Consider the following 22,584-nt stretch of genomic DNA (forward strand, 5'->3'; position numbering starts at 1 on the left):
TAGCCAGGAGTGGTGGCGGGCACCTGTAACTCGGGAGGCTGAGGTAGGAGAATGGCTTGAACCCGGGAGGTGGAGGCTGCAGTGAGCTGAGATCGTGCCATTGCACTCCAGCCTGAGCAACAAGAGCAAGACTATGTCTCAAAAGAAAAACAAAAAAAGGAATCGGCAAATCACTAAAACGGAAACACAAACCAGGGAAAGAATGTTAGGACAACTGGTTAACTACTTTGAAAATCCACTTCATTTTGTTTTACCATGGATCAAAATAAATCTCAGATAAAAATGTCCTGAAATACTATACTATAAAAAGTAGCAGAACATGCAGGTCAGTATTTATTTGATTTCTAAAAGATGTTTAGAGCCTAAAAACAATCAGAAATTGCAAAGAGGGAAAACATTTTGACTTAAAAGAAAAAGATTCTGCATCTCAAAAATCAAACAAACACACTTAAGTAAAGTACAAGGATAACAAAGCATCAGAAGAAGAAAGCGAATACATGGTCAAACATCTGGCTCCAGTTCTTTGGAGGCATATATGTTTGCAAAGTTTTCTTTTTGGTTCTTTTAACATTCCTCATCAGTTTTAAGAAAGAGAAAAAATGTTTTTCATCTCAGTATTATTTCCTCTCTGGTGAGCTAACTGATACCAAAAACAGCAGTATTGAAACTGTAAACACGGGTAGGGCTAGCAATTACAGTCTCAGCAGAAAATTTCAGCCCATATGTATATACTATGTAGATTTTATTTATCTAATCTATCTAATCTATATAAATGATTCCTCTTTTAGCTCTTTTGTTCTTAATCAAATAAACATAGACTGCCTCACAAGGTTGTCACAAATGATTTATTTTTTATTATTATTTTTTTTTTGAGACGGAGTTTCGCTCTTGATACCCAGGCTGGAGTGCAATGGCACGATCTCGGCTCACCGCAACCTCCGCCTCCTGGGTTCAGGCAATTCTCCTGCCTCAGCCTCCTGAGTAGCTGGGATTACAGGCACGCGCCACCGTGCCCAGCTAATTTTTTGTATTAGTAGAGACGGGGTTTCACCATGTCGACCAGGATGGTCTCGATCTCTTGACCTCGTGATCCACCCGCCTCGGCCTCCCAAAGTGCTGGGATTACAGGCTTGAGCCACCGCGCCCGGCCCAAATGATTTATTTTTGCAATAACCACAGGGAAGAGGGAATTATTTTGTTTTCTTGACAGCCTAATTAATGTTAAGGTACACCTGAATTACAGGTTGAGTTATTCCTTATCTGAAATGCTTGGGACCAGAAGTGTCTTGAAGTTCAGATTTTTCCAGATTCTGGATTATGTGCATATACATACTGAGGTATCTCAGGGATGGGATCTAAGACTAAACACGAAATTCACTTGTGTTTCATATACACCTATACACATAGCCTGAAGGTAATTTCATATAATATTTTAAATAACTGTGTGTATGAAACAAAGTTTCGTTTAGTATTTACGTGTAGAATTTTCTACTTGTGCTGTCAAGGCACTAAAAAAGTTTCATATTTTTCAATTAAAAAATGGGCAAATGATCTGAACAGTCATTTCTCAAAAGAAGACATATATGAAAAAATGCTCAACATCACTAATCATCAGGGAAATGCATATCAAAACCATAATGAGGTATTTTTTCATCTCAGTTAGAATGCCTGTTCTCAAAAAGACAAAATAAATGCTGGTACACTGGTGAGGATGCAGAGAAAAAGGAACTCGTATACACAATGATCTTGGGAATGCAAATTAGCATAACCACTACAGAAAATAGTATAAAGTTTCCTCAAAAAACTAAAAAAAGAACTACCATATGATTCAGCAATTCTATTACTGGATCCAAAGAAAAGGCCATCAGTACGTCAAAGCAATAACTGCCTCTCTTGTTTACTGCAGCACTATTCACAATAGCCAATCATAATTCAACCTAAGTGGCCATCAGGAGATGAATGGATGAAGAAAATGTGGTATATATACACAATGGAATACTATTCATCCATGAAAAAGAACAAAATCCTGTCACTCGCAGCAACAAGGATGAGCCTAGAGGACAATATGTTAAGTGAAATAAGCAAGGCACAGAAAGATAAATAACACATGCAGTCACTCACATGTGGAAGCTAAAAAAGCTGATCTTACAGAAGTAGAGAGCAAAATAGTGGTTACCAGAGGCTGGGAAGGGTTGAGGTATGGGGACAGGGAGAGGTTGGTCAACGAATACAAAATTACAGCTACATAGGAATTAATTCTAGTGTTCTATAGCACTGGTAGGGTGACTACAGTTAACAATGATTTACTGTTTATTTTCAAATAGGGGATAAGATTCTGAATGTTCCCCAAAAAAAAGAAATGATCTATGTTTGAGACGATGGATATGTTAATTACCCTGATTTGATTATTACATGTTGTATACATATATCAATATATCACACTACACCTTATAAGTATATACAGTTATTATGTGTCAACTTAAAAAAAAAAGTTTCAGATTTTAGAGCATTTTGGATTTGGGATTGGAGATGTTCTCAACCTGTATTTCATTCCAGGGAGGCAAAGGAACAGGCAAACAGTTGGTATATTTAACCCATTAGTAACTTGCTCCTATTTAAGTTTATTCACAGATGAACATATCCATATAGTCATATGATAGTTTTAATTCCTTAACTAAAGTTAAGGAATCCAAGAAAGTTATCTAAAAATTGAAAAGGAAAAATAATGACCATTAAACAACTCCCTGATTTTACAGCCAACCAAAGCACAAAAATACAGTAACTGATAGTTCATGACAGTGCACAGCCCGCTCTACTGTACGGCAGTTACACTTTGTTCCTCTGGGCCTTCAGGAAACTGCCCTGTCTGACTACATTATGGTAAGCCATTACTATGGCACTGCTATTAGCACAAAAGGGTATTTACAGTCAAGTAAAGGCACATGGACAAGGCTGCAATCCTTAAGATCAAAAAATCAGTATTTAAAGCACAAAATGCTTTCAAATTTTTATGTGGGGAAAAAAAAACCATGGCAAATGAAACAGGATTAAAGGGCATCCTTTTTTAACATTATAAAATATTTAAATATACAGAAATGTAGAAAAATGATACTATACATATCCACTCTACACTTTGCCATTTTGTTTTATTAAGTAATTTTATTAGCTAAGCCATTTTAAAGTTACAAATATCATGATAGTTCACTTTCAAATCACTCAATATCATCTCCACGGCACCACTCTAAATAAAGTCTAAAATGACTCATCTCATACCTAATCAATTTTCTCCATCCTAATTTGAATTACCTGTGAACTATTTCTTTGTTCAGTTTGCCTTCCACCTCTAGAAAATGTCTGATTTTTTTCCATCCAAGGTTTTTTCTGAGTTGCCTGGCAAGTTACATTGGACCAATTTACACCACCTATAACAAATGAAATTTTAAATTATAATTTACTTATAAAAGAGCAAGACCTAAATTGCCCTGACTTCATATACTGAAATTCAGCACTAGAAATGTAATACTGAAAATTTTTCTATAAACTTTTATTTTTTTTGAGACAAGGTTTCACTCTTGTTGACTAGGCTGGAGTGCAATGGCACGATCTCAGCTCACTGTAACCTCTGCCTCCCGGGTTCAAGCAATTCTCCAGCCTCTGCCTCCCAAGTAGCAGGTATTACAGGCACCCGCCACCTCGTCCAGCTAATTTTTTGTATTTTTAGTAGAGACAGTGTTTCATCATGTTGTCCAGGCTGGTCTCGAACTCCTGACCTCAGGTGATCCACAGGCCTCGGCCTCTCAAAGTGATAAGATTACAGGTGTGAGCCACCGTGCCTGGCCCTAAAAACTTTTAAGTAGTACTACAGTTCTTATTAATACAAGTGTCCTCTTACAGAATATCTCCAGCTGGCATTTTCTCAAGCTGATGAGCAAAACTGTACTTCCAAAATACCTTGAATCTCTGCAAGATTTCTAAGTTTTTTTTTTTTTTACAGTATCAGCAACCCTCATACTTAAAAAGAAAACTGATACGGACAAAGCAGAAAGTACAGCAAAAACACAATGTAGAAAATAAGTACCTGCACACATAGATGATTCCACATGCTAAAAAAGGAAACAAAAAGACAATTATACTCTACTTAAGAATCAACATTATGTACCTGGCTAAATGTTTTATAATTTAGCCTAGTGTGAAGCATGCATATTACAATATTATAATACTTCATCAATGAATATTTTTTATTAATAAAATACAAAATACATTTATAACTATCCTAATAGGAACTGTTATTGAAAACCAATACTTAAGCTTTAGCAGAGGATGCAAATATAATACTGACATCAATGACCAATAAAGAAATCAAGACAATGTCACATACATTCATGGTCCCAGAATCAGGATTTCTCAAAGCCCCTGCTGCAGGCTGGTTGTTGCTGTGTTTGGGACTGCAGTAACCACTATCACTGTCAATATCGGCTTCACTAGCCCCCTGCTCACTAGAAGATTCAGCAGTAGGGTGGGATGCTCTTCTTCTCCTGCTCTTGGACTTCCAGAGCATTGTGGCAGTGGTCTCTGAGAGAGATTTGTTAGCAATATCTGATGGGAAATCTACAAAGGCAAGAAAAGTACAATTCTTTGTGATGAACAAATAGATAAATTCTTGTTAAAGTATCATTAAGGTTGTAAGAAAACAGATACCAAACTTCATAAATGAAGTAACAGGTGACAACTTTTTGAAAAGGTCATTAAAAGGTAAGATGTTCCTGGTAAGTTGGTTTATAATATGTTTTCTGTTTCCCTTGAGTCAGAGTCTCAGTCTGTTTCCCAGGCTGGAGTGTAGTGGCACAATCTCAGCTCACTGCAACCTTTGCCTCCCAGGCTCAAGAAATCCTTCTACCTCAGCCTCCCAAGTAGCTGGGGCTACAGGCATGCACCACCATCACGCCTGGCTTATTTTTTGTAGAGACAGGGTTTCATCCACAGTGTTGCCCAGGCTGGTCTCAAATTTCTAGGCTCAAGTGATCCATCCGACTTGACTTCCCAAAATGCTGGGATTACAGGCATGAGCTATGGCGCCCAGACTATATGTTTTTAGTATGAAAAGAGAATAAAATATATCACTAATTCTAAAACCACCATCAACCATTTAGGAAAGAGAACACCATGAATCTTTTGAAGGTCGTTGTGTGTTCCCCTCCACTACTACATCCTTTTCTTACGCCAGAGCTTACCATCTATTCTGAATCCTGTGTGTATCATTCCTTCACTTTGCTTTATAGATTTGTCATGGATTTCTATATTTCTAAAACCTAAATCATATAATTTTTCAGTTTTTATCTTTATTTTAAAACACCACATGGTCCATGTGACTTCTCACCTATGCCACACCTCAACACTGGTTTTGAAGATTCTGGTGCATGTCCCTATAATTCATTAATGCCACTGGAATCTAAAATGCCTTTACATGAATATGCCACAACGTACTTATCCTTTGACACCTGGGTTGTTTTGGAGTTTTGCTACCAAGAGTAATATTGCTGTTAGAATTGATATACGGACACATAAATGTTCATATGTGCATATATAAGTTTCTCTAAGGTAAATACTGCCAGAACTTAGGGGACATACATATCCAACTTGACTTGATGCCAAATCATTTTCTTTCTTTCTTTTTTTTTTTAATAACCATTGTTTTCTGGCTCCGCCACAATGTAATGCCAAATCATTTTCAAAGGTACTTAAAAGACAGTTATACTCCAACAGTAAAATATACCCCCACGATCCACATATTCATTCAATACTTTATATTATCTTCCAGACTGTACCTAATCTGTTGGGTATAAAAAGGTGGCTCGGCTTGGCACGGTGGCTCAAGCCTATAGTCCCAGCACTTTGGGAGGCCATGGTGGGTGGAACATGAGGTCAGGAGTTAGAGACCAGCCTGGCCAACAGGATGAAATCCCATATCTATTAAAAATACAAAAAAAAATCAGCTGGGCATGGTGGCAGGCGCCTGTAATCCCAGCTGCTCTGGAGGCTGAGGCAGGAGAACTGCTTAAGCCTGGAGGCAGAGGTTGAAGGGAATTGAGATCATACCATTGCACTTCAGGCTAGGTGACAGGGTGAGACTCTGTCCCCCCCCAAAAAAAGGTGGCTCATGATCATTGTGGGTTTTAATTTGTATGAGGCTGATCCTCTTTTTGATGCTTTTAGCCACAAGTGTTTTCCCTTCTGTGAAATTTTTATTAATATTACTTTTGAATTATCTGACTTCTGCCACTTTTCTATTGAATTGTATTTATTTTTTATTTTACAAATTATAATTGCAGCAAGACATTCTAAAAAAAAGAAAAAACCTTAGTCTTCTTTGAACAAGTTACAAGTTTTCCTTTTTCCACATTTCTGCCCATTCATAATCTTTATACAACACTAATACAATTTTGAGTTGTGCTCTGCTTAATATGATGTCATGTTACGACAAGTCTTCATAATTATAAGATAGCTCCGTATTATCCACTGAGTGGTGTCCTGTGCTTAGAGTGGTGTCCAAGAGGGACTTGTTACCTGCTACTACTGGACACTATGAAAGCTTCAGTACTTTTGCTGCAGTGCTGCAGTATGTATCTCTAATCAAATAGCCCCCTCTTTCTAGGGGGAGGCTCCATCTGGATACATTCATAGAAATGAGATGACTGGGTCCAAAGAAAAATTCCTATAGTCCTGTAAAACTGTTTTAGCCTGCTAGCACTGTGTTCCACAGGCCCCAAGGATAGGGTGGGATCATTCTCTTATGGGTTCATATTAATTCTTTATATATCTCATGCTAATCCTTTGTCAGTTATATGCACGGTAAAAGTCTTTTCCAAGCTTGTGGCTTCTTCTTTCACTTACTTTTAATAAATAGAAATTCTTAATTTTAGAAATAGTTCCCTCCTTGCAGTCATAAAGTTATCTGCCTATATTTTCTTCTACCACCGGGTTCCTTAAGTCCTTAATCCATCTGAAATAGATTTGCATGGGGTATAAATTAGTAATGCTATCTCTGTCTTTTTCCATATACATGTTTTATACATACATAAGGTCTGTTTCTGGGCTCTCTGTTCTGTTCAACTTTTGTATACTACATTGATAAAATAAACCTAAAGGAATTAAGATGGCTTTATAAGTTTCCATATCTAGAGGAAAAGTTCTTTTCCATGGATGTCTTGGGTCTTCTGAGACCACTGTTCCTTTATTTTAGAATTAGTTTATCAAGTTTCCCAAAAATCACTTTGAACATGATATTTAGGTTTTTCCTAATGTCCCATAATAAAGACTTAACATTTTCTTTCTTTTTTTGTTTTTTAACTCACTGCAACCTCCGCCACCCAGGTTCCAGTGATTCTCCTACCTCAGCCTCCCAATTAGCTGGACAGCAGGCCCGTGCCACCACACAGGGCTGATTTTTATGTTTTTTAGTAGATGGGGTTTCACCATATTGACCAGGGTGGTCTCAAACTCCTGGCCTCAAGTGATCTGTCCATCTAGGCCTCCCAAAACGCTGGGGTTACAGGGGTGAGCCACCGCGCCCAGCCTAGTCTTACCATTTTTTGCCTATATGTCCCATACATCTTCTCTAAGATTTCCAGAAACTCTCTTTTTTTACTGTTATTGCTAATGACATCTTTTTGTAAAATTTTGTTTGGGGGTTGCAAATTGAAATACAATTAACTTTCGTATATTAGATCTGGCCATCTTATTATAAACTCTTATTAAATCATGATCTTATGTTCAAATGTAAAAGTCTGTTACAGATGGAAAGACATTCCTAATAAACTATAATATTTAATTCAATCTCTGCTTGATGCCAGTTTATTCTCAGAAATTAAAAACTGAAGAATAAAAATACTGATAGAATTACAATCCTCAGATTTGAAAACTAAGAATAAAAATACTAATAGGATGTACAATATATATGGTCTTCTACTCAGATTTCACCTTCATTTTTTCATTTTCTAATTCCTATGCCTCAGAAAGAGTGTCTTTGTGGTTAAAATAATAAGGAAAATAAAGAAGTAAAGATATTTTAAGGTCGGGTGCGGTGGCTCAAGCCTGTAATCCCAGCACTTTGGGAGGCCGAGGCGGGTGGATCACGAGGTCAAGAGATCGAGACTGTCCTGGTCAACATGGTGAAACCCCGTCTCTACTAAAAATACAAAAAATTAGCTGGGCATGGTGGCGTGTGCCTGTAATCCCAGCTACTCAGGAGGCTGAGGCAGGAGAATTGCCTGAACCCAGGAGGCGGAGGTTGCGGTGAGCCGAGATCGTGCCATTGCACTCCAGCCTGGGTAACAAGAGTGAAACTCCATCTCAAAAAAAAAAGATATTTTAAAGTCTTCCCAGGGTTAAAAGCATGTAGAAATGGGTCACTATGACTAGAGAAAACCACACCAGAAAACTTTGTAATACATTACATTGTGATTCTTTTCCATAGTCACTCCAAGTATTTGTCAGTCTGTTAATCTCAAAGCTTCGTGGCTTTATGCTTTAACCACACAATGACTGTACTATCAGCAAGACTTTTTAAACTGATTTTCAGATCCTTCTCTGCTCCTAATGGATCTAAGCAACTGTAAAAAGATAAACAGATCTCCAAAAGAAAAGGTATAACTTGAATTTAAAAAGTATAAGCCATCTTATTCATTTCAACTCGGACCTCATTTGAATGGAGGCTGTACAGAGATTAAAAAAAGCCAGTTGTGCCTTTGAATGGATCTGATCTTGGCCTTGAATCATTAACAAAGATTTTTTACTGATGTCAATGACTATGGGTGAGAGAAGATAAACATCACTCTACAGATAATAAACTCAGATCAAGGATACAAAGTGAAACTTCCCAATATAAACTATAAAAAATAGCTAGAACATTGTAAGAATACTAATTCTTGTCTACCACCAGTTGAAAGCTTTTTTATTAATGCCTATATAGTCCTCTAAAAATTTCTGACAAAAGGTATTTGACTAGTTCAAAATTTGTACTTGTTTAACAGGATATACATGACATATGTAAGTCTGGTTCAGATCTACAATAAAATATGGCATAGAAAACTTGCTAAGTTCTTTCTAGAACAATGTATAGGATACTAGGATGTTTTATAAAGGGTTTTAATCTAGTTATAAACACATGTGCAATTTCAATTTCAACCTAAATGAGTTCCTCCAATTTCTATAGTATCTGCAAAATTCCATCTCTGGTTTCTGAACTGCTCCGTTATTACAAAAGGAATAGGACACCTTAAACCCCACCTAAAACTGTATATAAGGCCAGCAAGCAAATTCAAAGAACATTAAGGACACAGATTGCTTTATCCTTCCTAGAGAATATCACAAAGTGGCAGAACAAATAAAAGGATGAAAGTCTACAATTCTGGCAAGTGGTAGAGACCACAATTATAAAGTCAGTGAATGAAAACAGGTAAAAATCAGTGATGCACATTTAAGAACCCTTGCCGCCTTACCAGTTTGCTGTGAAGCATCTACCAGAAGCACAATTTTTGATCGACTATCAGGACCTGCTGCATTTGTTTCTTTCTGAGTAGCTACATTTTTCACCATGGGCCTTTTGCTTTTTATATGCTGTTGTAAAAGCTGTTGCTGCTTAAAAAAAACAAAACAACTATTCAATGTATGAAACATTATAAAATACACATCTATTACAAAACACACCTAAGTGTATTTTCAAAATTCTTGGCTCCCATGAGGAAACGGTATTAGGGTTTCATGAAATATCTGCAGCAAAGCATAACAGGCTAAACAATGTATTATACACACTTTCAAATAACAACACAACTATGATTAATAAATGAATTCATTTTTAATTGCTACTTGTATTTTTTATCTTCTCAGTCAAAAAATAATAGCAGGGGTATACTAATATCATACAAGGGGTTGTAAATTTTAAAAGGTTAGTATCTTATCCCAAAGTGAAATTTTAGTTTCAGAAAAACAATGACATGAAAAAAGATTTCTACTTCAGAGTTCAAAAAGAAAATACAAAAAAGCTGATCCTGGCAGACCACAGTGGTTCACACCTATAATCCCAAACTCCTGGGCTCCTGGGCTGGAAGATCACCTGAGGTCAGGAGTTTGGGACCAGCATGGGCAACATAGAGAGACCCCCATCTCTACCAAAAAAAAAAAAAAAAAAAAAAAAAAAGACAAATAAAGCGGGAGTCCTAGCTACCCAAGCAGATGAGACAGGAGGATCATTTGAGCCTAGAAGTTTGAGATTACTGTGAGCTATGAATGCGCCACTGTACTCCAGCCTGGTTGACAGAGCAACACCCTGTCAATCAATCAATACTAAAAACCTGATGTCTTCCTTTACTTTTAAAAATATAACTATTCATCACTTAACAGCAACTTACACAATAGAAATCTGAATTTAACTTCTTGAACTTCCTAAACTGAAGTGCTGAAAATGTATTCTGAGAAATCATGTTCCTTTAACATCTGGAAATTATATACTATTATCTTATTTCTAACACTTTTTCTCATTCTGAGTTCCCAAAAGGATATTCCTTGACCAAGAACGGTTCCATGAACAAGCAACCTCTGCTGCTTGTATTTCAATTTTTACAAATTATATGAGGAGGTAACAAAGACTTCACTGAAGAAGGTGGGCTAATGGAATCTAGGGAAAGCATCAACTCCTGGATGATATACTTGTAAGGTATGTCTAAGAAGTCCCTCTTCTATCAGCTCAAAAGGGCTAACTAGAAACACGTTTTTTCTTCATTAGCTTTGACAATAAGGCTTCAACTGTAAAATAGCCTTTTAAGTTAAAAAGTTAACTAAAATTAAACCTTAATTCTCTTGTGATTCAAAGCCTTCATTTCTTTTTCTTCTTTTATAAAAGTGGGTCCACATATTTATTTACCTTTCATTTTCTTCAGCCTAGGAGACCCTTGTTTATATAAAAGCGAAGCACCTCTTAAATAACGAAGTGCTATTCCTACTAAAAACTCACAAATTCAAAACAATAAAGTTGAAGGGATCTCATTAATCACTAATGTTCTTTTCCATAATGTCTACCGCTAACTTTTGAAGACTGAAAATCTATCTTTTGGGTTGTTTTTTTTTTTTTGCAACAGGGTGTCACTCTGTCACCCAGGCTGGAGTGTAGTGGTGCTATCTCAGCTCACTGAGGTCTTGATCTCCTGGGCTCAAGTGATTTTCCCACCTCAGCCTCCCAAGTAGCTGGAGCTACAGGCATGCACTAACATACCTAGCTAATTTTTGTATTTTTTGTAGAGATGGGGTTTTGCCACGTTGCCCAGACTGGTCTCAGACTCCTGGGCTCAAGTGACCCACCTGCCTCAGCCTCCCAAAGTACTGGGATTATAGGTGTGAGCCACTGTACCTGGCCAACAGAAATATCTTGAAGTGCATTAGCCATTCAACACAGCTAGCACAAGATCCACAATAACCACTTACGAATGCTGGTGTCACCACGCAATTTTTATCACTAAATAAAATAATTTGTAAATATGTGTGCCTTATGTTAAACTCTCTAAAGGAACAAGAAAATGACTATAAATCATATCACAATCAAGAACAAGGAATAAACAACACAAAGAAAGTTATTTTAAGAACTACACATCCTTTACCATTTTATAACAGTGAACAAGATATTTTATAGTAAATTCAGCATTAACGGTCAATCAATTCAAGTAGCAAATTACTTATACTAATATAAGTAATATCAAATTTAAAAGCCAACCAAAAGCAGACACTTACTTTTGGTACCACTGTTCCTCTGTTACTGTTTCTGCTTCGATGGCTGGACAATGGGAAGACCTGTCCAAGCTGACTTGGACGCTCGGTGCATTCTGTGGTAATAGCATTTACAGTATTTGCAGCCTGAAAGGTGTTGGAGTAAGGTGTAGGAAAAGGATGATAGAAACCCATAACCTGAGCACATGGTGCTGGCATCAGCTGATAATATGTATACTCTGTAGAAACAGGTGGCTGAGCAGATATAATGGGGTAGGCAAAGTATGGTCCAGTAGGGTTTGGATTCGGTTGTTGCCATCGTATATCATTGTTATATAAAGGAAACTGTCTGCAAAACCAAATCAAAAAAGAACAAATCTATTGACAAGTCTAAAAATACTACTAAAGCAAAATCTCTTAACTCATTAAAAGACACAACAGTGCAGAACGGTGGCTTCATGATAATTTTGGGAAAGGAGACAAAACTAACATCACCTTATACATTTCTTTGCTGTAATCAGAGATCATTATGTTCATGCAGTAACAATTTAAACAACAGTATAAATGAACCCAATCTGATGGTTTTACAGTATTCCACATACCACTAGTATTTGTAACTTTACCTTCAACCTTCCTCAAGGTACTTCTGCCTAAAAGTTAAACATCTAGCTACTGGGATCTACCAACAATGGCAGTCCAAAGTTCCCATTCAAGGACAACTGTGACAGCCTTCTGTAAACAGTTAAGGTGACCACTGGGCAAGGTGACTGATACATAGGGTGATTTAATTCCTTCACCTCTCATTCTTCAGTTCAATCCCAGAGCCTCCTACTCCTCCTCTCATACTCCCCTAATCACTTGGCCAAGTCCAGCTCTTTTCCTGGCTCCCCTCCTGGCAACAGAAGCAGGCTCTAGGTCCAAGTGAAAGAAGAGAAGAGGCAAGTCTGCCCACTGACATCTCCAGCCTTGGAGCTTCTTCCAGTGCAGTTCAAATAAAACACTAGCAAAATTCTTCCTGTCCCAGCACCCCCTCACCAAAGGTTCCTGCTGATCAATATGGGGTCCTAGGGAGTACAGAGTTGAAGCATAGAGCTTTTCCTCATTACTCTCACGACAAAGCAAAATAGTTCACTGTCATATTCCTAAAAATATTTTAAAAATAATCTGTTGGCTCGTTTACTCATGAATTTACAAAGGTTATTTGGTAAATCAAGAAAACCAATTAAGTTTATCATACTGTATACCTGGCCATTTTTTCAAATAGAAAAATAGCACTATTAAATTTAGTTTAATGAATCAGCTTGCACATTATCCAATATAGGCAAGGATATTTAATATAATGCTAACTTCAATTGAAAATGATTCCTTAGTTTCTACTATTTGTCCAACCCTCAAGATTCTTTATTAAGAGTCTTAGAATATTAACTTGAACACTTAGTATTTGACAAAGTAGCTGAATGACCTTATATACCATACATCCACAATTTCTCAAAGAATGTGCACTGGTACACTAGCATGCAACGATGGTTTATAGATGTGTGGAAATACTGATTGCCTCAGCCCTCAGGGATGACAGAGCCTATAGCCAGTCACCAGCTGCCTCGTCCATTTATAGTTGCAGACAAACAAAATTTTCTGTGTGACATAACTTGAAAAAGGCTGAAAGTACTTTTATACAGCAATAAAATAAACATAAATTTAAACTAACATTTAAGTCTAGAAATATATGCTAACCATGACAGCTTCAAAGTTAAGGACTAGTGCTTGGTATTTTCTTCTTACACCAGAGACTGTCTTGGCAACTATGAGATTAGATGTTTAATCTCATAAAAAAGGTTTTTGTTCACTTCTGAATATTTTATTTCTTCTTCAAGCTGACTTACTTCAAATAAATTTCAATGACTTACTGAAGGAGATATAGCCTAAGAATTCAGTTCTCTTAGAAAAAATGAGAAACTAATCCATGTTAACAATTTCCGAATTTCTGTATCATTTTATTTACTCCTCTTAATAGAGAAATGGTTAATGTTTAAAAGTTGTAAAAGAAAAATATTAAGTGTACTTTGCCAACTTTTATAGCCACCCCCACAAAAAATAAAATCAAAATAAACAAATTACCTATTGGACTGGTTTTCCTGCACAAATGGGTAACAAGTAATCAGGTAGCTGGGAATTGGAGTTGGTTCTACACCAGAAACACTTCCATTATCATTTGGGAGAGCCATAGGGATCATAAATGTATCAGGACTCTTCTTCTGGGGAATAAATGGCTCTACCTCAGCTGACAGCTTGACATTCTTCAAAGAGAAGGTAGAATACGTTAATAACAAACAAGCAAGCAACTTAATACAAATTCACAACTCAACAACAGAAGAGTCAGTTTTTATAAACAGTAATTAGGTCTCTTCTCAGCATTCATAAAACATCCAAAAGAAAGAGCAATGTCAATTTTAAAATAACTGAAGAATGATCAAGTTACTTAGACAAAGCCATCAAATAAGGAAAATAAATCAAATGTTACATTTCAATGTAATTAAAACTGTTAAAAACAATCAAGAGAACACAGAAGCATACCTCAGTGACTAAAAATAAAGTTGGCAGTAAGAAATGTAGCTCTTCAGACAAAACAATGTGTTTTTAACTCATTTTGTTAGGGGGAAAAATCAAACAAAATTCTGAAGGGTAATTATTACTCTATATTTGTTTCCATAGTCTTAAAAATTGTCTACTTCTGTTCACTTCTGGAAATTAGTATCATTAAATTAAAAGAAAAGAAAAAGTCTAAGATGAAAAAATACTTAACATTAGGAAGAAAAAAATTTCACAATGAAACTGGGGAAAATATGAGTACTTCAGTTTCCCAGTACACATCTGAGTAAACTAAAGTAATCCAAGGTATGTAATCCATTTTAGTTTACTTAGAGTTTAACATAACAGGCAAAAACATCTTCAAACTCTAATGATACAAACTATTAATGTTCATTCTGTGATATTCATCAGAACCCAAACTTACTTATATAAGACACAATATATCAAACCAATAAATGTTACAGCAATAATGCAAAGATAATGGAAGCTTGCTTTATAAGTTCACATATATGCATAAGAAACTGGGTGGGGCAGGGACAAAAAAAAAGATTAAAAAAAAGAAACTGAAATCACATTTTAACATTTTAACTTTAAAAATTACATTTTTAGGATTTTTTTTTTTTTTTTTTTGACAGGGTCTCACTCTGTCACAGGGTAGGGTTGGGGGTGGGGTGTAGTGGTGTGATCATGGCTCATTGCAGCCTCAATCTCTTGGACTCCAGTGATTCTCCCACCTGTCTCCAAAGTCATGGGGACTACAGGCACACATCATTACGAGCCCAGCAAACTTTTTAATGTAGAGATGGGGTTTTGCCATGTTTCCCAGGCTGGTCTTGAACTCCTGGGATCAAGTGATCCTCCCACCTTGGCCTCCCAAAGTGCTGGGATTATAGGCACGAGCCTGGCCAGGATTTCTTTTAAAAATCAGAAAGTCCTTTTCGACATATGAGAACTCACTGAGCAGTTTTATATATCTGAGCTAGTAGACATTCAGGGTTTTTTTCCAGGAAGGTACATGGTTACATCAAATTATCAATCTTAATTATACTAATTATAAATAAATAATTTTAAAATAATACTTTTCCTGACCTCTCCCAGCCAAAAAATGTCAACTCATAAATGACTCTGGTAGCAACAAATTCAAATTCTTGCTCAGGTCAAAAGTTGCAAGCAATTTTTACACCCCACTTCATTTGTACTTTACAAAAAAAAAGTTTTATAAACTTAGGCAACCTACTATTTAAAAGGTATTATGTATAATTTAAAACTAATGTCTGTACATATACACAGTATGGGCTTTTAAATATTAAAGTTTGTATTGGTTTCTATTCTAAGTGCAATTCTAGATATCAGAGTTCAACAATAAAACTCACAAACACTAAAATGATCCTTTGTTTTTAGCAAAAAAAAAAAAAAGAGAGAAGCTGCTATAGTCAACAGCTGCACAAACAGAAGATGTCACTAGTAGGAACAGACTGGCAAACTTTCTCCTATAGCTACAACTCTGTAAGGTTTCAAAAGCTGTTTATTGTGACTTTGGGGCCTTCAGTAATATACATCAAAATGCAGCATCTGTTGTTCTCAGCACTGAAAAGCAGTGATCCAAACTATCCTTTTAAGATCCCAAACTATTCTTAAAAGTCCACATAATAAAGTCCACATACATAACATGTTAAATAAATAACAAATTCTGGCAATATTTTAATTATATTAGTATAGAAATCAAAGAAATATGTCCTGAATAGTGAACAACAAAATGTATGAAAAACTAGACTAGTTACATTATAGAATGTTATTTCTCAGTTTGAATTTCTCTATTTAGTCTGTCTACTTTTGCCAAGATCTATTTTTTTAGGAATTAAAAATTTCATAGCAGGGATTTGTCTCCATAAAGGAAATAAATATGGAATAAATGTACACTACACTTAACAAAGTCTTATCATTCTTGTATTATTTGCTTCACAAAAAAGCACAACTATCTATATAGTAAAATTATCTTCGTCTTTCAGAATTTCAGAATTTTCCAAATTAACGAAAAAAATCATAGTCTCAGAATCATCTTTGTAAAAATATTTAACCAGTTTCATGCTCATTTTTTATTTTGTGTATATTAAGGCAAATGTCTATAAATAAAATGCCTTTGAGGTAAATAATCTCTAAAACTCAAGAATCTGTCAGAATATGAAACAAAAATACTATTTAAAAGAGTTTATTAGACAAATGTATTCAGATCATTGAGAGCCTATATAATTCAACAAACGTGCATTGAGCATACATTATGGAAAGAGCATCGTGCTAGACTGGATTAGGGAAAATGGGCAAACGTTACTACAAAGGAACACATCGGCAGAGAATGTACACTAAATTCCTCAGAGATGGAACCTCCAGATGAATGCAAATAATTTTTCCAGATTAAGCAATAGAAAACTGACACCCACTTAAAATCAAAACTGAAGTTGGAACATAACGAGACAATCTCCCACGGTGAAACTCCAGAGTATGTACCACCCACCCACAGAAAAAACATGACCATGGAAACCCTCCATATTCTTTCTATGTTAAGGTAAAAATAGGATATCTCAAACTTTAAGATATTTTATAACTCATGGAAAAAGATAAAATAAATGTCCTCTGAAGGGAAAAAATGATTAATGCTCAAGAGATAACTACTAGCTGTGTTGTTTTCTGATTAAAATGCCAAAACAAACCACAGTACTTGTATGTGTAAGTTTTGCAGACTCCAGACAATAATGAGGAAGAAAAATCAAAGTATTTAACTTATATTCTGCCCATATTGGGCAGAATGCTTTGCTACCCATACTTCTCCTTTTTTCCAAATCTTAATGTTTGTTAAATCTGACGTTACTTTAAAAAAACAGCTTTCTAGATTTAATATTAGTTTCTGAATTATCTATTACTTTGTTTTTAAATTATATTATCTCTTGATTTGATGGAGTTTCTTCTCTAACTTCCTGCTTTGAATGCTTAATTTTTATTTTCCTGGTAAACTGTTTAATCATGAAGGCATTTATGACTACGCATTTGCCTCAGAGTATAGCTTCAGCCACATCCCAAAGGTTTTAGTTTTTTTTGTTTTTCTTTTAGAGACAGGGTCCCACTATGTTGTCCAAGCTCGAGTACGGTGGCTATTCACAGGTGTGATCTCACTACTGATCAGCACCAGAGTTTCTACATGCTCCATTTCTGACCTGGGCCAGTTCACCTTTCCTTAGGCAACCTGGAGTTTCCCCACTTCAGAGAGGTCATCACATTGATGCTGCACTTAGTGCAGACACCTGATCCACACAGCACACTACAGTCCAGAACACCTGGCTAGGGTCAAGCAATGCCCCTGCCTTAGCCTCCTTAGCAGCTGGGACTACAGATATATACAACCATGCTGGGCCCCACTGGTTTTTCATATGTGGTATTTTATTATTAATACATTTTTAATAGCCTATCATTCTATTTTTCTAAGAGTTCAATAACCTATCATTCTATTTTTCTAACTCTTATTTCTAAGAGTTTGTGCTTGAAAATGACCTAAGAGCTTGAAAACATCTTTTTGGCTAGGTGTGGTGGCTCACGCCTGTAATCCCACCACTTTGGGAGGCTGCTGTGGGTGGATCACCTGAGGTCAGAAGTTCGAGAACAGCCTGGCCAACATGGTGAAACCCCATCTCTACTAAAAATACAAAAATTAGCTGGGTATAGTGGTGCACACCCGTAATCCCAGCTACTCAGAAGGATGAGGCAGGAGAATCGCTTGAACCAGGGAGGCAGAGGTTGCAGTAAGCCAAGATAGTGCCATTGCACTCCAGCCTGGGTGACAGAATGAGACTCCATTGCAAAAAAAAAAAAAACTTTAAAAATTTCCAAATGGCATTTTCCTTAAATTTGAATATGTATATATTAATACTTTATTTTTATTACAAACATATTATTTTTTAAGTCTGGTAAGACAAGTCATTTACTTATATCCATACATAAGGGCCAACTATAAGCATTACTGAATAACAAACATTTTAAGATAACATTCAGAATACAATTCATTTGGGGTACTGACATTATTAAAAGTTTATAAACTATTTAAAGGAAACAATGAAAAGCCAGACAATCTGTATCCTTATTGGTAAAAAGCACGTTGCATGAACTCATATGTATTCATTAGTTTTTCCAAAAATTAAAGACATTAATAACCAGTAATTTCGTAAAGTCTTTTAAAAGAACTATTTAATGCTAATGTACTAAAAATTAAGCCAACATTTATTTGTGATAACAGAAAAGAGACTGTAAACCTCAAGTGTTCTGTCACTTCTAAGCCCATTGTTTATTTTTAAAAATCTCAATGAATTTCATAAAAATACAGGCAGTAAGGCTTTATAAACGAAATGAACTCCGTGATTTATTCTTCACATCTCTTTATGCAAGCTTTTTTTGTTTTTAGGGGAAAAAAATGCACTATATACCAAGCAACACATCTTCTTAGAACATCTAACTCTGGCAGTTAAAATTAAGCTAGCTTTTTAGATATACAGAGAATACCCTACAGAAGAGAGTGCTGACAGAGGATACTCCTGAGATTTTCTTCTAGTTTTAAGATTCTTTCAAATAATCATTATTGCAGTTAAGATTATCCATCTAGCATTGTATTCCTAGCAACTTTTTATCATCTTGATCAGCACACATACAATTTATCTTTTCTATAAAAAGATTTTATGTATTAAAAAAAGGTAATTCACAAGAACAGAACGCCTTCAGGCAAAAAAAAAAGTCTTTTTTTTTAAGTTACACTTATAAAATACACAAGCATTTAATTAGGTTAAGATAAAATGCAGAAAGTCTATTAAGTACTATTTTTTAAAAATCAAACTTCCATAAATTCGAACTACTACAATACTATAATGAGTAAGTTTTAGTGCTGTAGGGATTCAGAGAAATTCTGAGTATGTCAACACTGGTCTAAAGGGACAAAAAAGTTATTTGAGGAAAAATGGAAATTGGCATATATTACATATACTTTTCAATGACTTTAACCTACCTGAATTCACTTCAATAGTAGAAATACAAAAGTATAATCCAAATATCCTGGAAAAGCCATTACATGACTTTATAGTATAAAGCATAAAAAATTCCACAAAATTGAGAAATCTCAGTCCCTAATCTACCATTAAGTTAATGGTTCTTAGCCATCCTTTGAGAATATGATGAAAATAATGGAGTCTTGCCCTAGAAAAAGGCATATAATGAAGCACACTCCTTCCAGGTCATTCATGGACCCTTGAATTAACTGCCTATCACGTAAACTAGGCGAAGACACTTTTCTAGAACTATTTTCTGAGTGTATAGGAAGTGGAGGATTTTCAAATTATTCTTTTATTTAGGGTTAGGTTGGGGAAGAGGCAAGAGGTACTGAAAAGAAAAAAAAGTCAACAGAAAACCTTCTTCCATGTTTTTTTCCCTAGTTCTTAAATTTCTACAAGGTTTTAATAGGTCGTGGACTTTGGAAAAATGTGGGGTGAAAGAGGAAAAGGCTCTCTAGTTTAAATAATTTGCTCACAGCACTTGCTGCTCGGATAATCACAAACAGCTATGCTAAAAATTACCATCTAAATAGTTAATTATATTTCCTCGAGGATGAAAGGAACTAAGTATACATAAGGTAGCATTACTGGTTTTAGTCCTGGCATCCTGGTGAAGGAACAAAATATTGAACCCTTTCATTAATAACACACTTACAAGGGAATGATTCAAGGAAAATTCGTATTCATTTGTCAGGCTTTGAAATCTCATGTATTTTTGATAGATATCTTCAAAAACGTTTTTAAACTAGATATAGGCTGTATACAGAATACTCTGGGTCACATAAACGCCTACGTGTATTTGCCAAGAGGCTCCACATCAATTTCGCTTTGGTAATTCCATGTACTGCTTTATAAAACTCATTTGTGTCTTCAGAGTTACATTCACATAAAGCTTTTTTTTTTTTTTTTTAAATAAGTCTGTGTAAAAACAAGTATACACAACTAGGAAGCTGTGCTTTGCCTGCTAAGAGTGCGATTTCAAAATACAAACCGGCTTCGACTACATATAGACATACATATACAGGAATTTGGGAAATCTTATCTCATTAATTCAGGTGCCTAGTTATCCATCTGTAAATTTAATAGACAAAAATTACTAGCCCCTCTTCTTCCGTCATCTAATCATCAATGAGGGAACAGAGAGTGAATAAACTTGGACTTCAAATTAAGTCCTTTCGCAGAGATCTTAAGAGTGGAAAATACTGGAGGGAAAACTATTGTTTTCGATTATTTTTAACAATGTAGTTATCCCTGCCTCCCAGCACCTACTAGCATGGATAATCAGGAATTTGACGCAATTAAAAGCAAAACAGAACACTAAAGGGACTACTTTGCGAATATGAAAACGGTTTCGAAAATAAGCTTATGCTTTACACCCTTAAAATAGAAGCTAGCTTTAAAAAAAAAACACTAATTACGATTCTTTGCAAAATCACTGGATAGAAGGACAAGGGGAAATCGCAATACCGTTTCTTAAAAGAAACACCTCCGTAAAACCACTGCAAAAACAATGCTTCGCTTAACTGACATAGATCTAAAAGGCCTGTGACTTCCCTTCATCTGTAGTTACCACACATTCTCTCAGCCTTTCTGGGTGAGAAGCCTTCAAACGCCTTTCCACCTCGAAAACACATTCCACAGCTGAAAGGAATGGGGGAAGGGGGAGACTGCTGGAAGTTATAAGCGCTCCTCGCAGGAGAGCACGGACAACTTGGAGCCTTCTGACCCCTTCACCAAGCCGGGGAGGAGCGGCAATGGCGAGCCCCCAGTCTGGGAAGTAATCAGAGCTGGAAAAACCCCCAAGTCCCAGGCAACAATGAAGGAGAGCCGGGCGCAGCCAGGCTCCCAGGCGAGGGGGTCTGCGACTGCAGGAACCCGAAGACTCCGGCCGCTGGGTCCCCACGTTCGGAGACCTGGGCCTGGCCTGGGAGGGAGCGGCGACCCCAACCCCCGGCCGGCGGGCCCAACCCTAGCCTGCGTACCTGCTCTGTGGGGGCTCGGTCCATGGCGCCTGCAGAGCCGCAACCGGCCCGCGCTAGTCGATGTAAACAGCGCCTCGGGCCGCTTTCTCCATGGCCCCCCGCTCGGGTCCAGACTGGGTTCCGGACCTCCGCCCCTATCTAGCTGGCCGCGACACCGATTCGGCTACGCCACTGGTGGAGGAGGCGGCTCCAACTCCGGGAGAAGGAGGAGGCGGTGGCAGCTTCGGGGAGGGATCATCTGGGACGGAAGCCGAGGAGGGCCCGAATGGACGGGAGGCGTAGTTAGAAATGGAGGCGCACGGAAGGGAAAGGAGTAGGGAGGAGGCAGAGTGGGGCAGTGGGCGGAGTAACAGCAAATGGCCTCAGCCAGGGTAGCAGGAACCTGGGCTGGCCTAGAAGCTGAGGCCAGGTGGAGGCGCTTAGGAGCAGGTGCCCGGAACTGCACTCCATTCTGGCGACTGTTAAACGAGAAGTGTCAGACCACTTGGGACCCAGGTCACCCGGGACCTCAAAGACCTCTTCAGGATCTGAAACCACCTCTTAGTGATGTTGGAAGAGCTTTCATCTGCCCACTGTACATCTGCTCCTTCCTTATGTTACGCAAATAAAGGGAGTCATGACTATAAAGGAATGAGAATATTCTGAAAAGAATGGAGTCTTGCCCTAGAAAAATGCATATGTAAAACGCATACACAAAATGACTGGAAGAAGCCCTGCTAGGAAGTGCCCCACAAATATTTATTGATTAGTTAATTCATTGTCCAGGTTCATGTTCACCTCTAGACTTATATCCAGGCTGATCTCACCCATCTCAGAACTCCTAATTCTATGCAGGATCTGTACCAAATAACACCACCCAGCAGGTAATTATTTTATCTTCAGATTCTTAGCTCCTTAAGGGCAGAGACTGTCTTGAAACTGGGCACTACTGTTAGCATGGCAAATTCCTTCTAGACATCTCCTCAGACACACCCTCCAACACCCACACTCTCAGTGAAGATTCAAACAACCGCAAATAGAAATATTTTGGGGAAAAAAGAAATAAGTGCAACAATAAAATACAAATAATACAGTTTAGCAACTGCTTACATAGCATTTACATTGTATTAGGTATTATAACTAATCTAGAGATGATTTAAAGTATATTGGAGGGTATGCATAGATTATATGCAAAT

General features: G+C 36.9%; 1 protein-coding gene across 4 annotated transcripts in view; it reads right to left on the bottom strand.

Moving 5' to 3' along the window:
• Nucleotides 1–21,586, bottom strand: part of SECISBP2L (SECIS binding protein 2 like) — a 57,323-nt gene extending 35,737 nt beyond the window's left edge. For 2 of the 4 annotated variants that reach the window (XM_012442326.3, XM_012442324.2), the window contains exons 1-7: nucleotides 21,410–21,586; nucleotides 13,873–14,051; nucleotides 11,779–12,103; nucleotides 9,498–9,633; nucleotides 4,379–4,608; nucleotides 4,079–4,103; nucleotides 3,307–3,422 (exon numbers count right to left, since the gene is read on the bottom strand). In XM_012442326.3, coding sequence (XP_012297749.2) covers nucleotides 3,307–3,422; nucleotides 4,079–4,103; nucleotides 4,379–4,608; nucleotides 9,498–9,633; nucleotides 11,779–12,103; nucleotides 13,873–14,051; nucleotides 21,410–21,433 — 1,035 coding nt within the window. In that variant the 5' untranslated portion in view covers nucleotides 21,434–21,586. Of the gene's footprint in view, nucleotides 1–3,306; nucleotides 3,423–4,078; nucleotides 4,104–4,378; nucleotides 4,609–9,497; nucleotides 9,637–11,778; nucleotides 12,104–13,872; nucleotides 14,052–21,409 lie in introns of all 4 variants that reach the window. The other 2 variants (XM_012442325.2, XM_012442323.2) reach the window with 1 other exon arrangement.
• Nucleotides 21,587–22,584: the final 998 nt, after the last annotated feature.

This window comes from Aotus nancymaae, unplaced genomic scaffold, assembly GCF_030222135.1.
Source record: "Aotus nancymaae isolate 86718 unplaced genomic scaffold, 86718_ANA_hifiasm-v0.15.2.pri h1tg000062l, whole genome shotgun sequence".
Classification (NCBI taxonomy): domain Eukaryota; kingdom Metazoa; phylum Chordata; class Mammalia; order Primates; family Aotidae; genus Aotus; species Aotus nancymaae.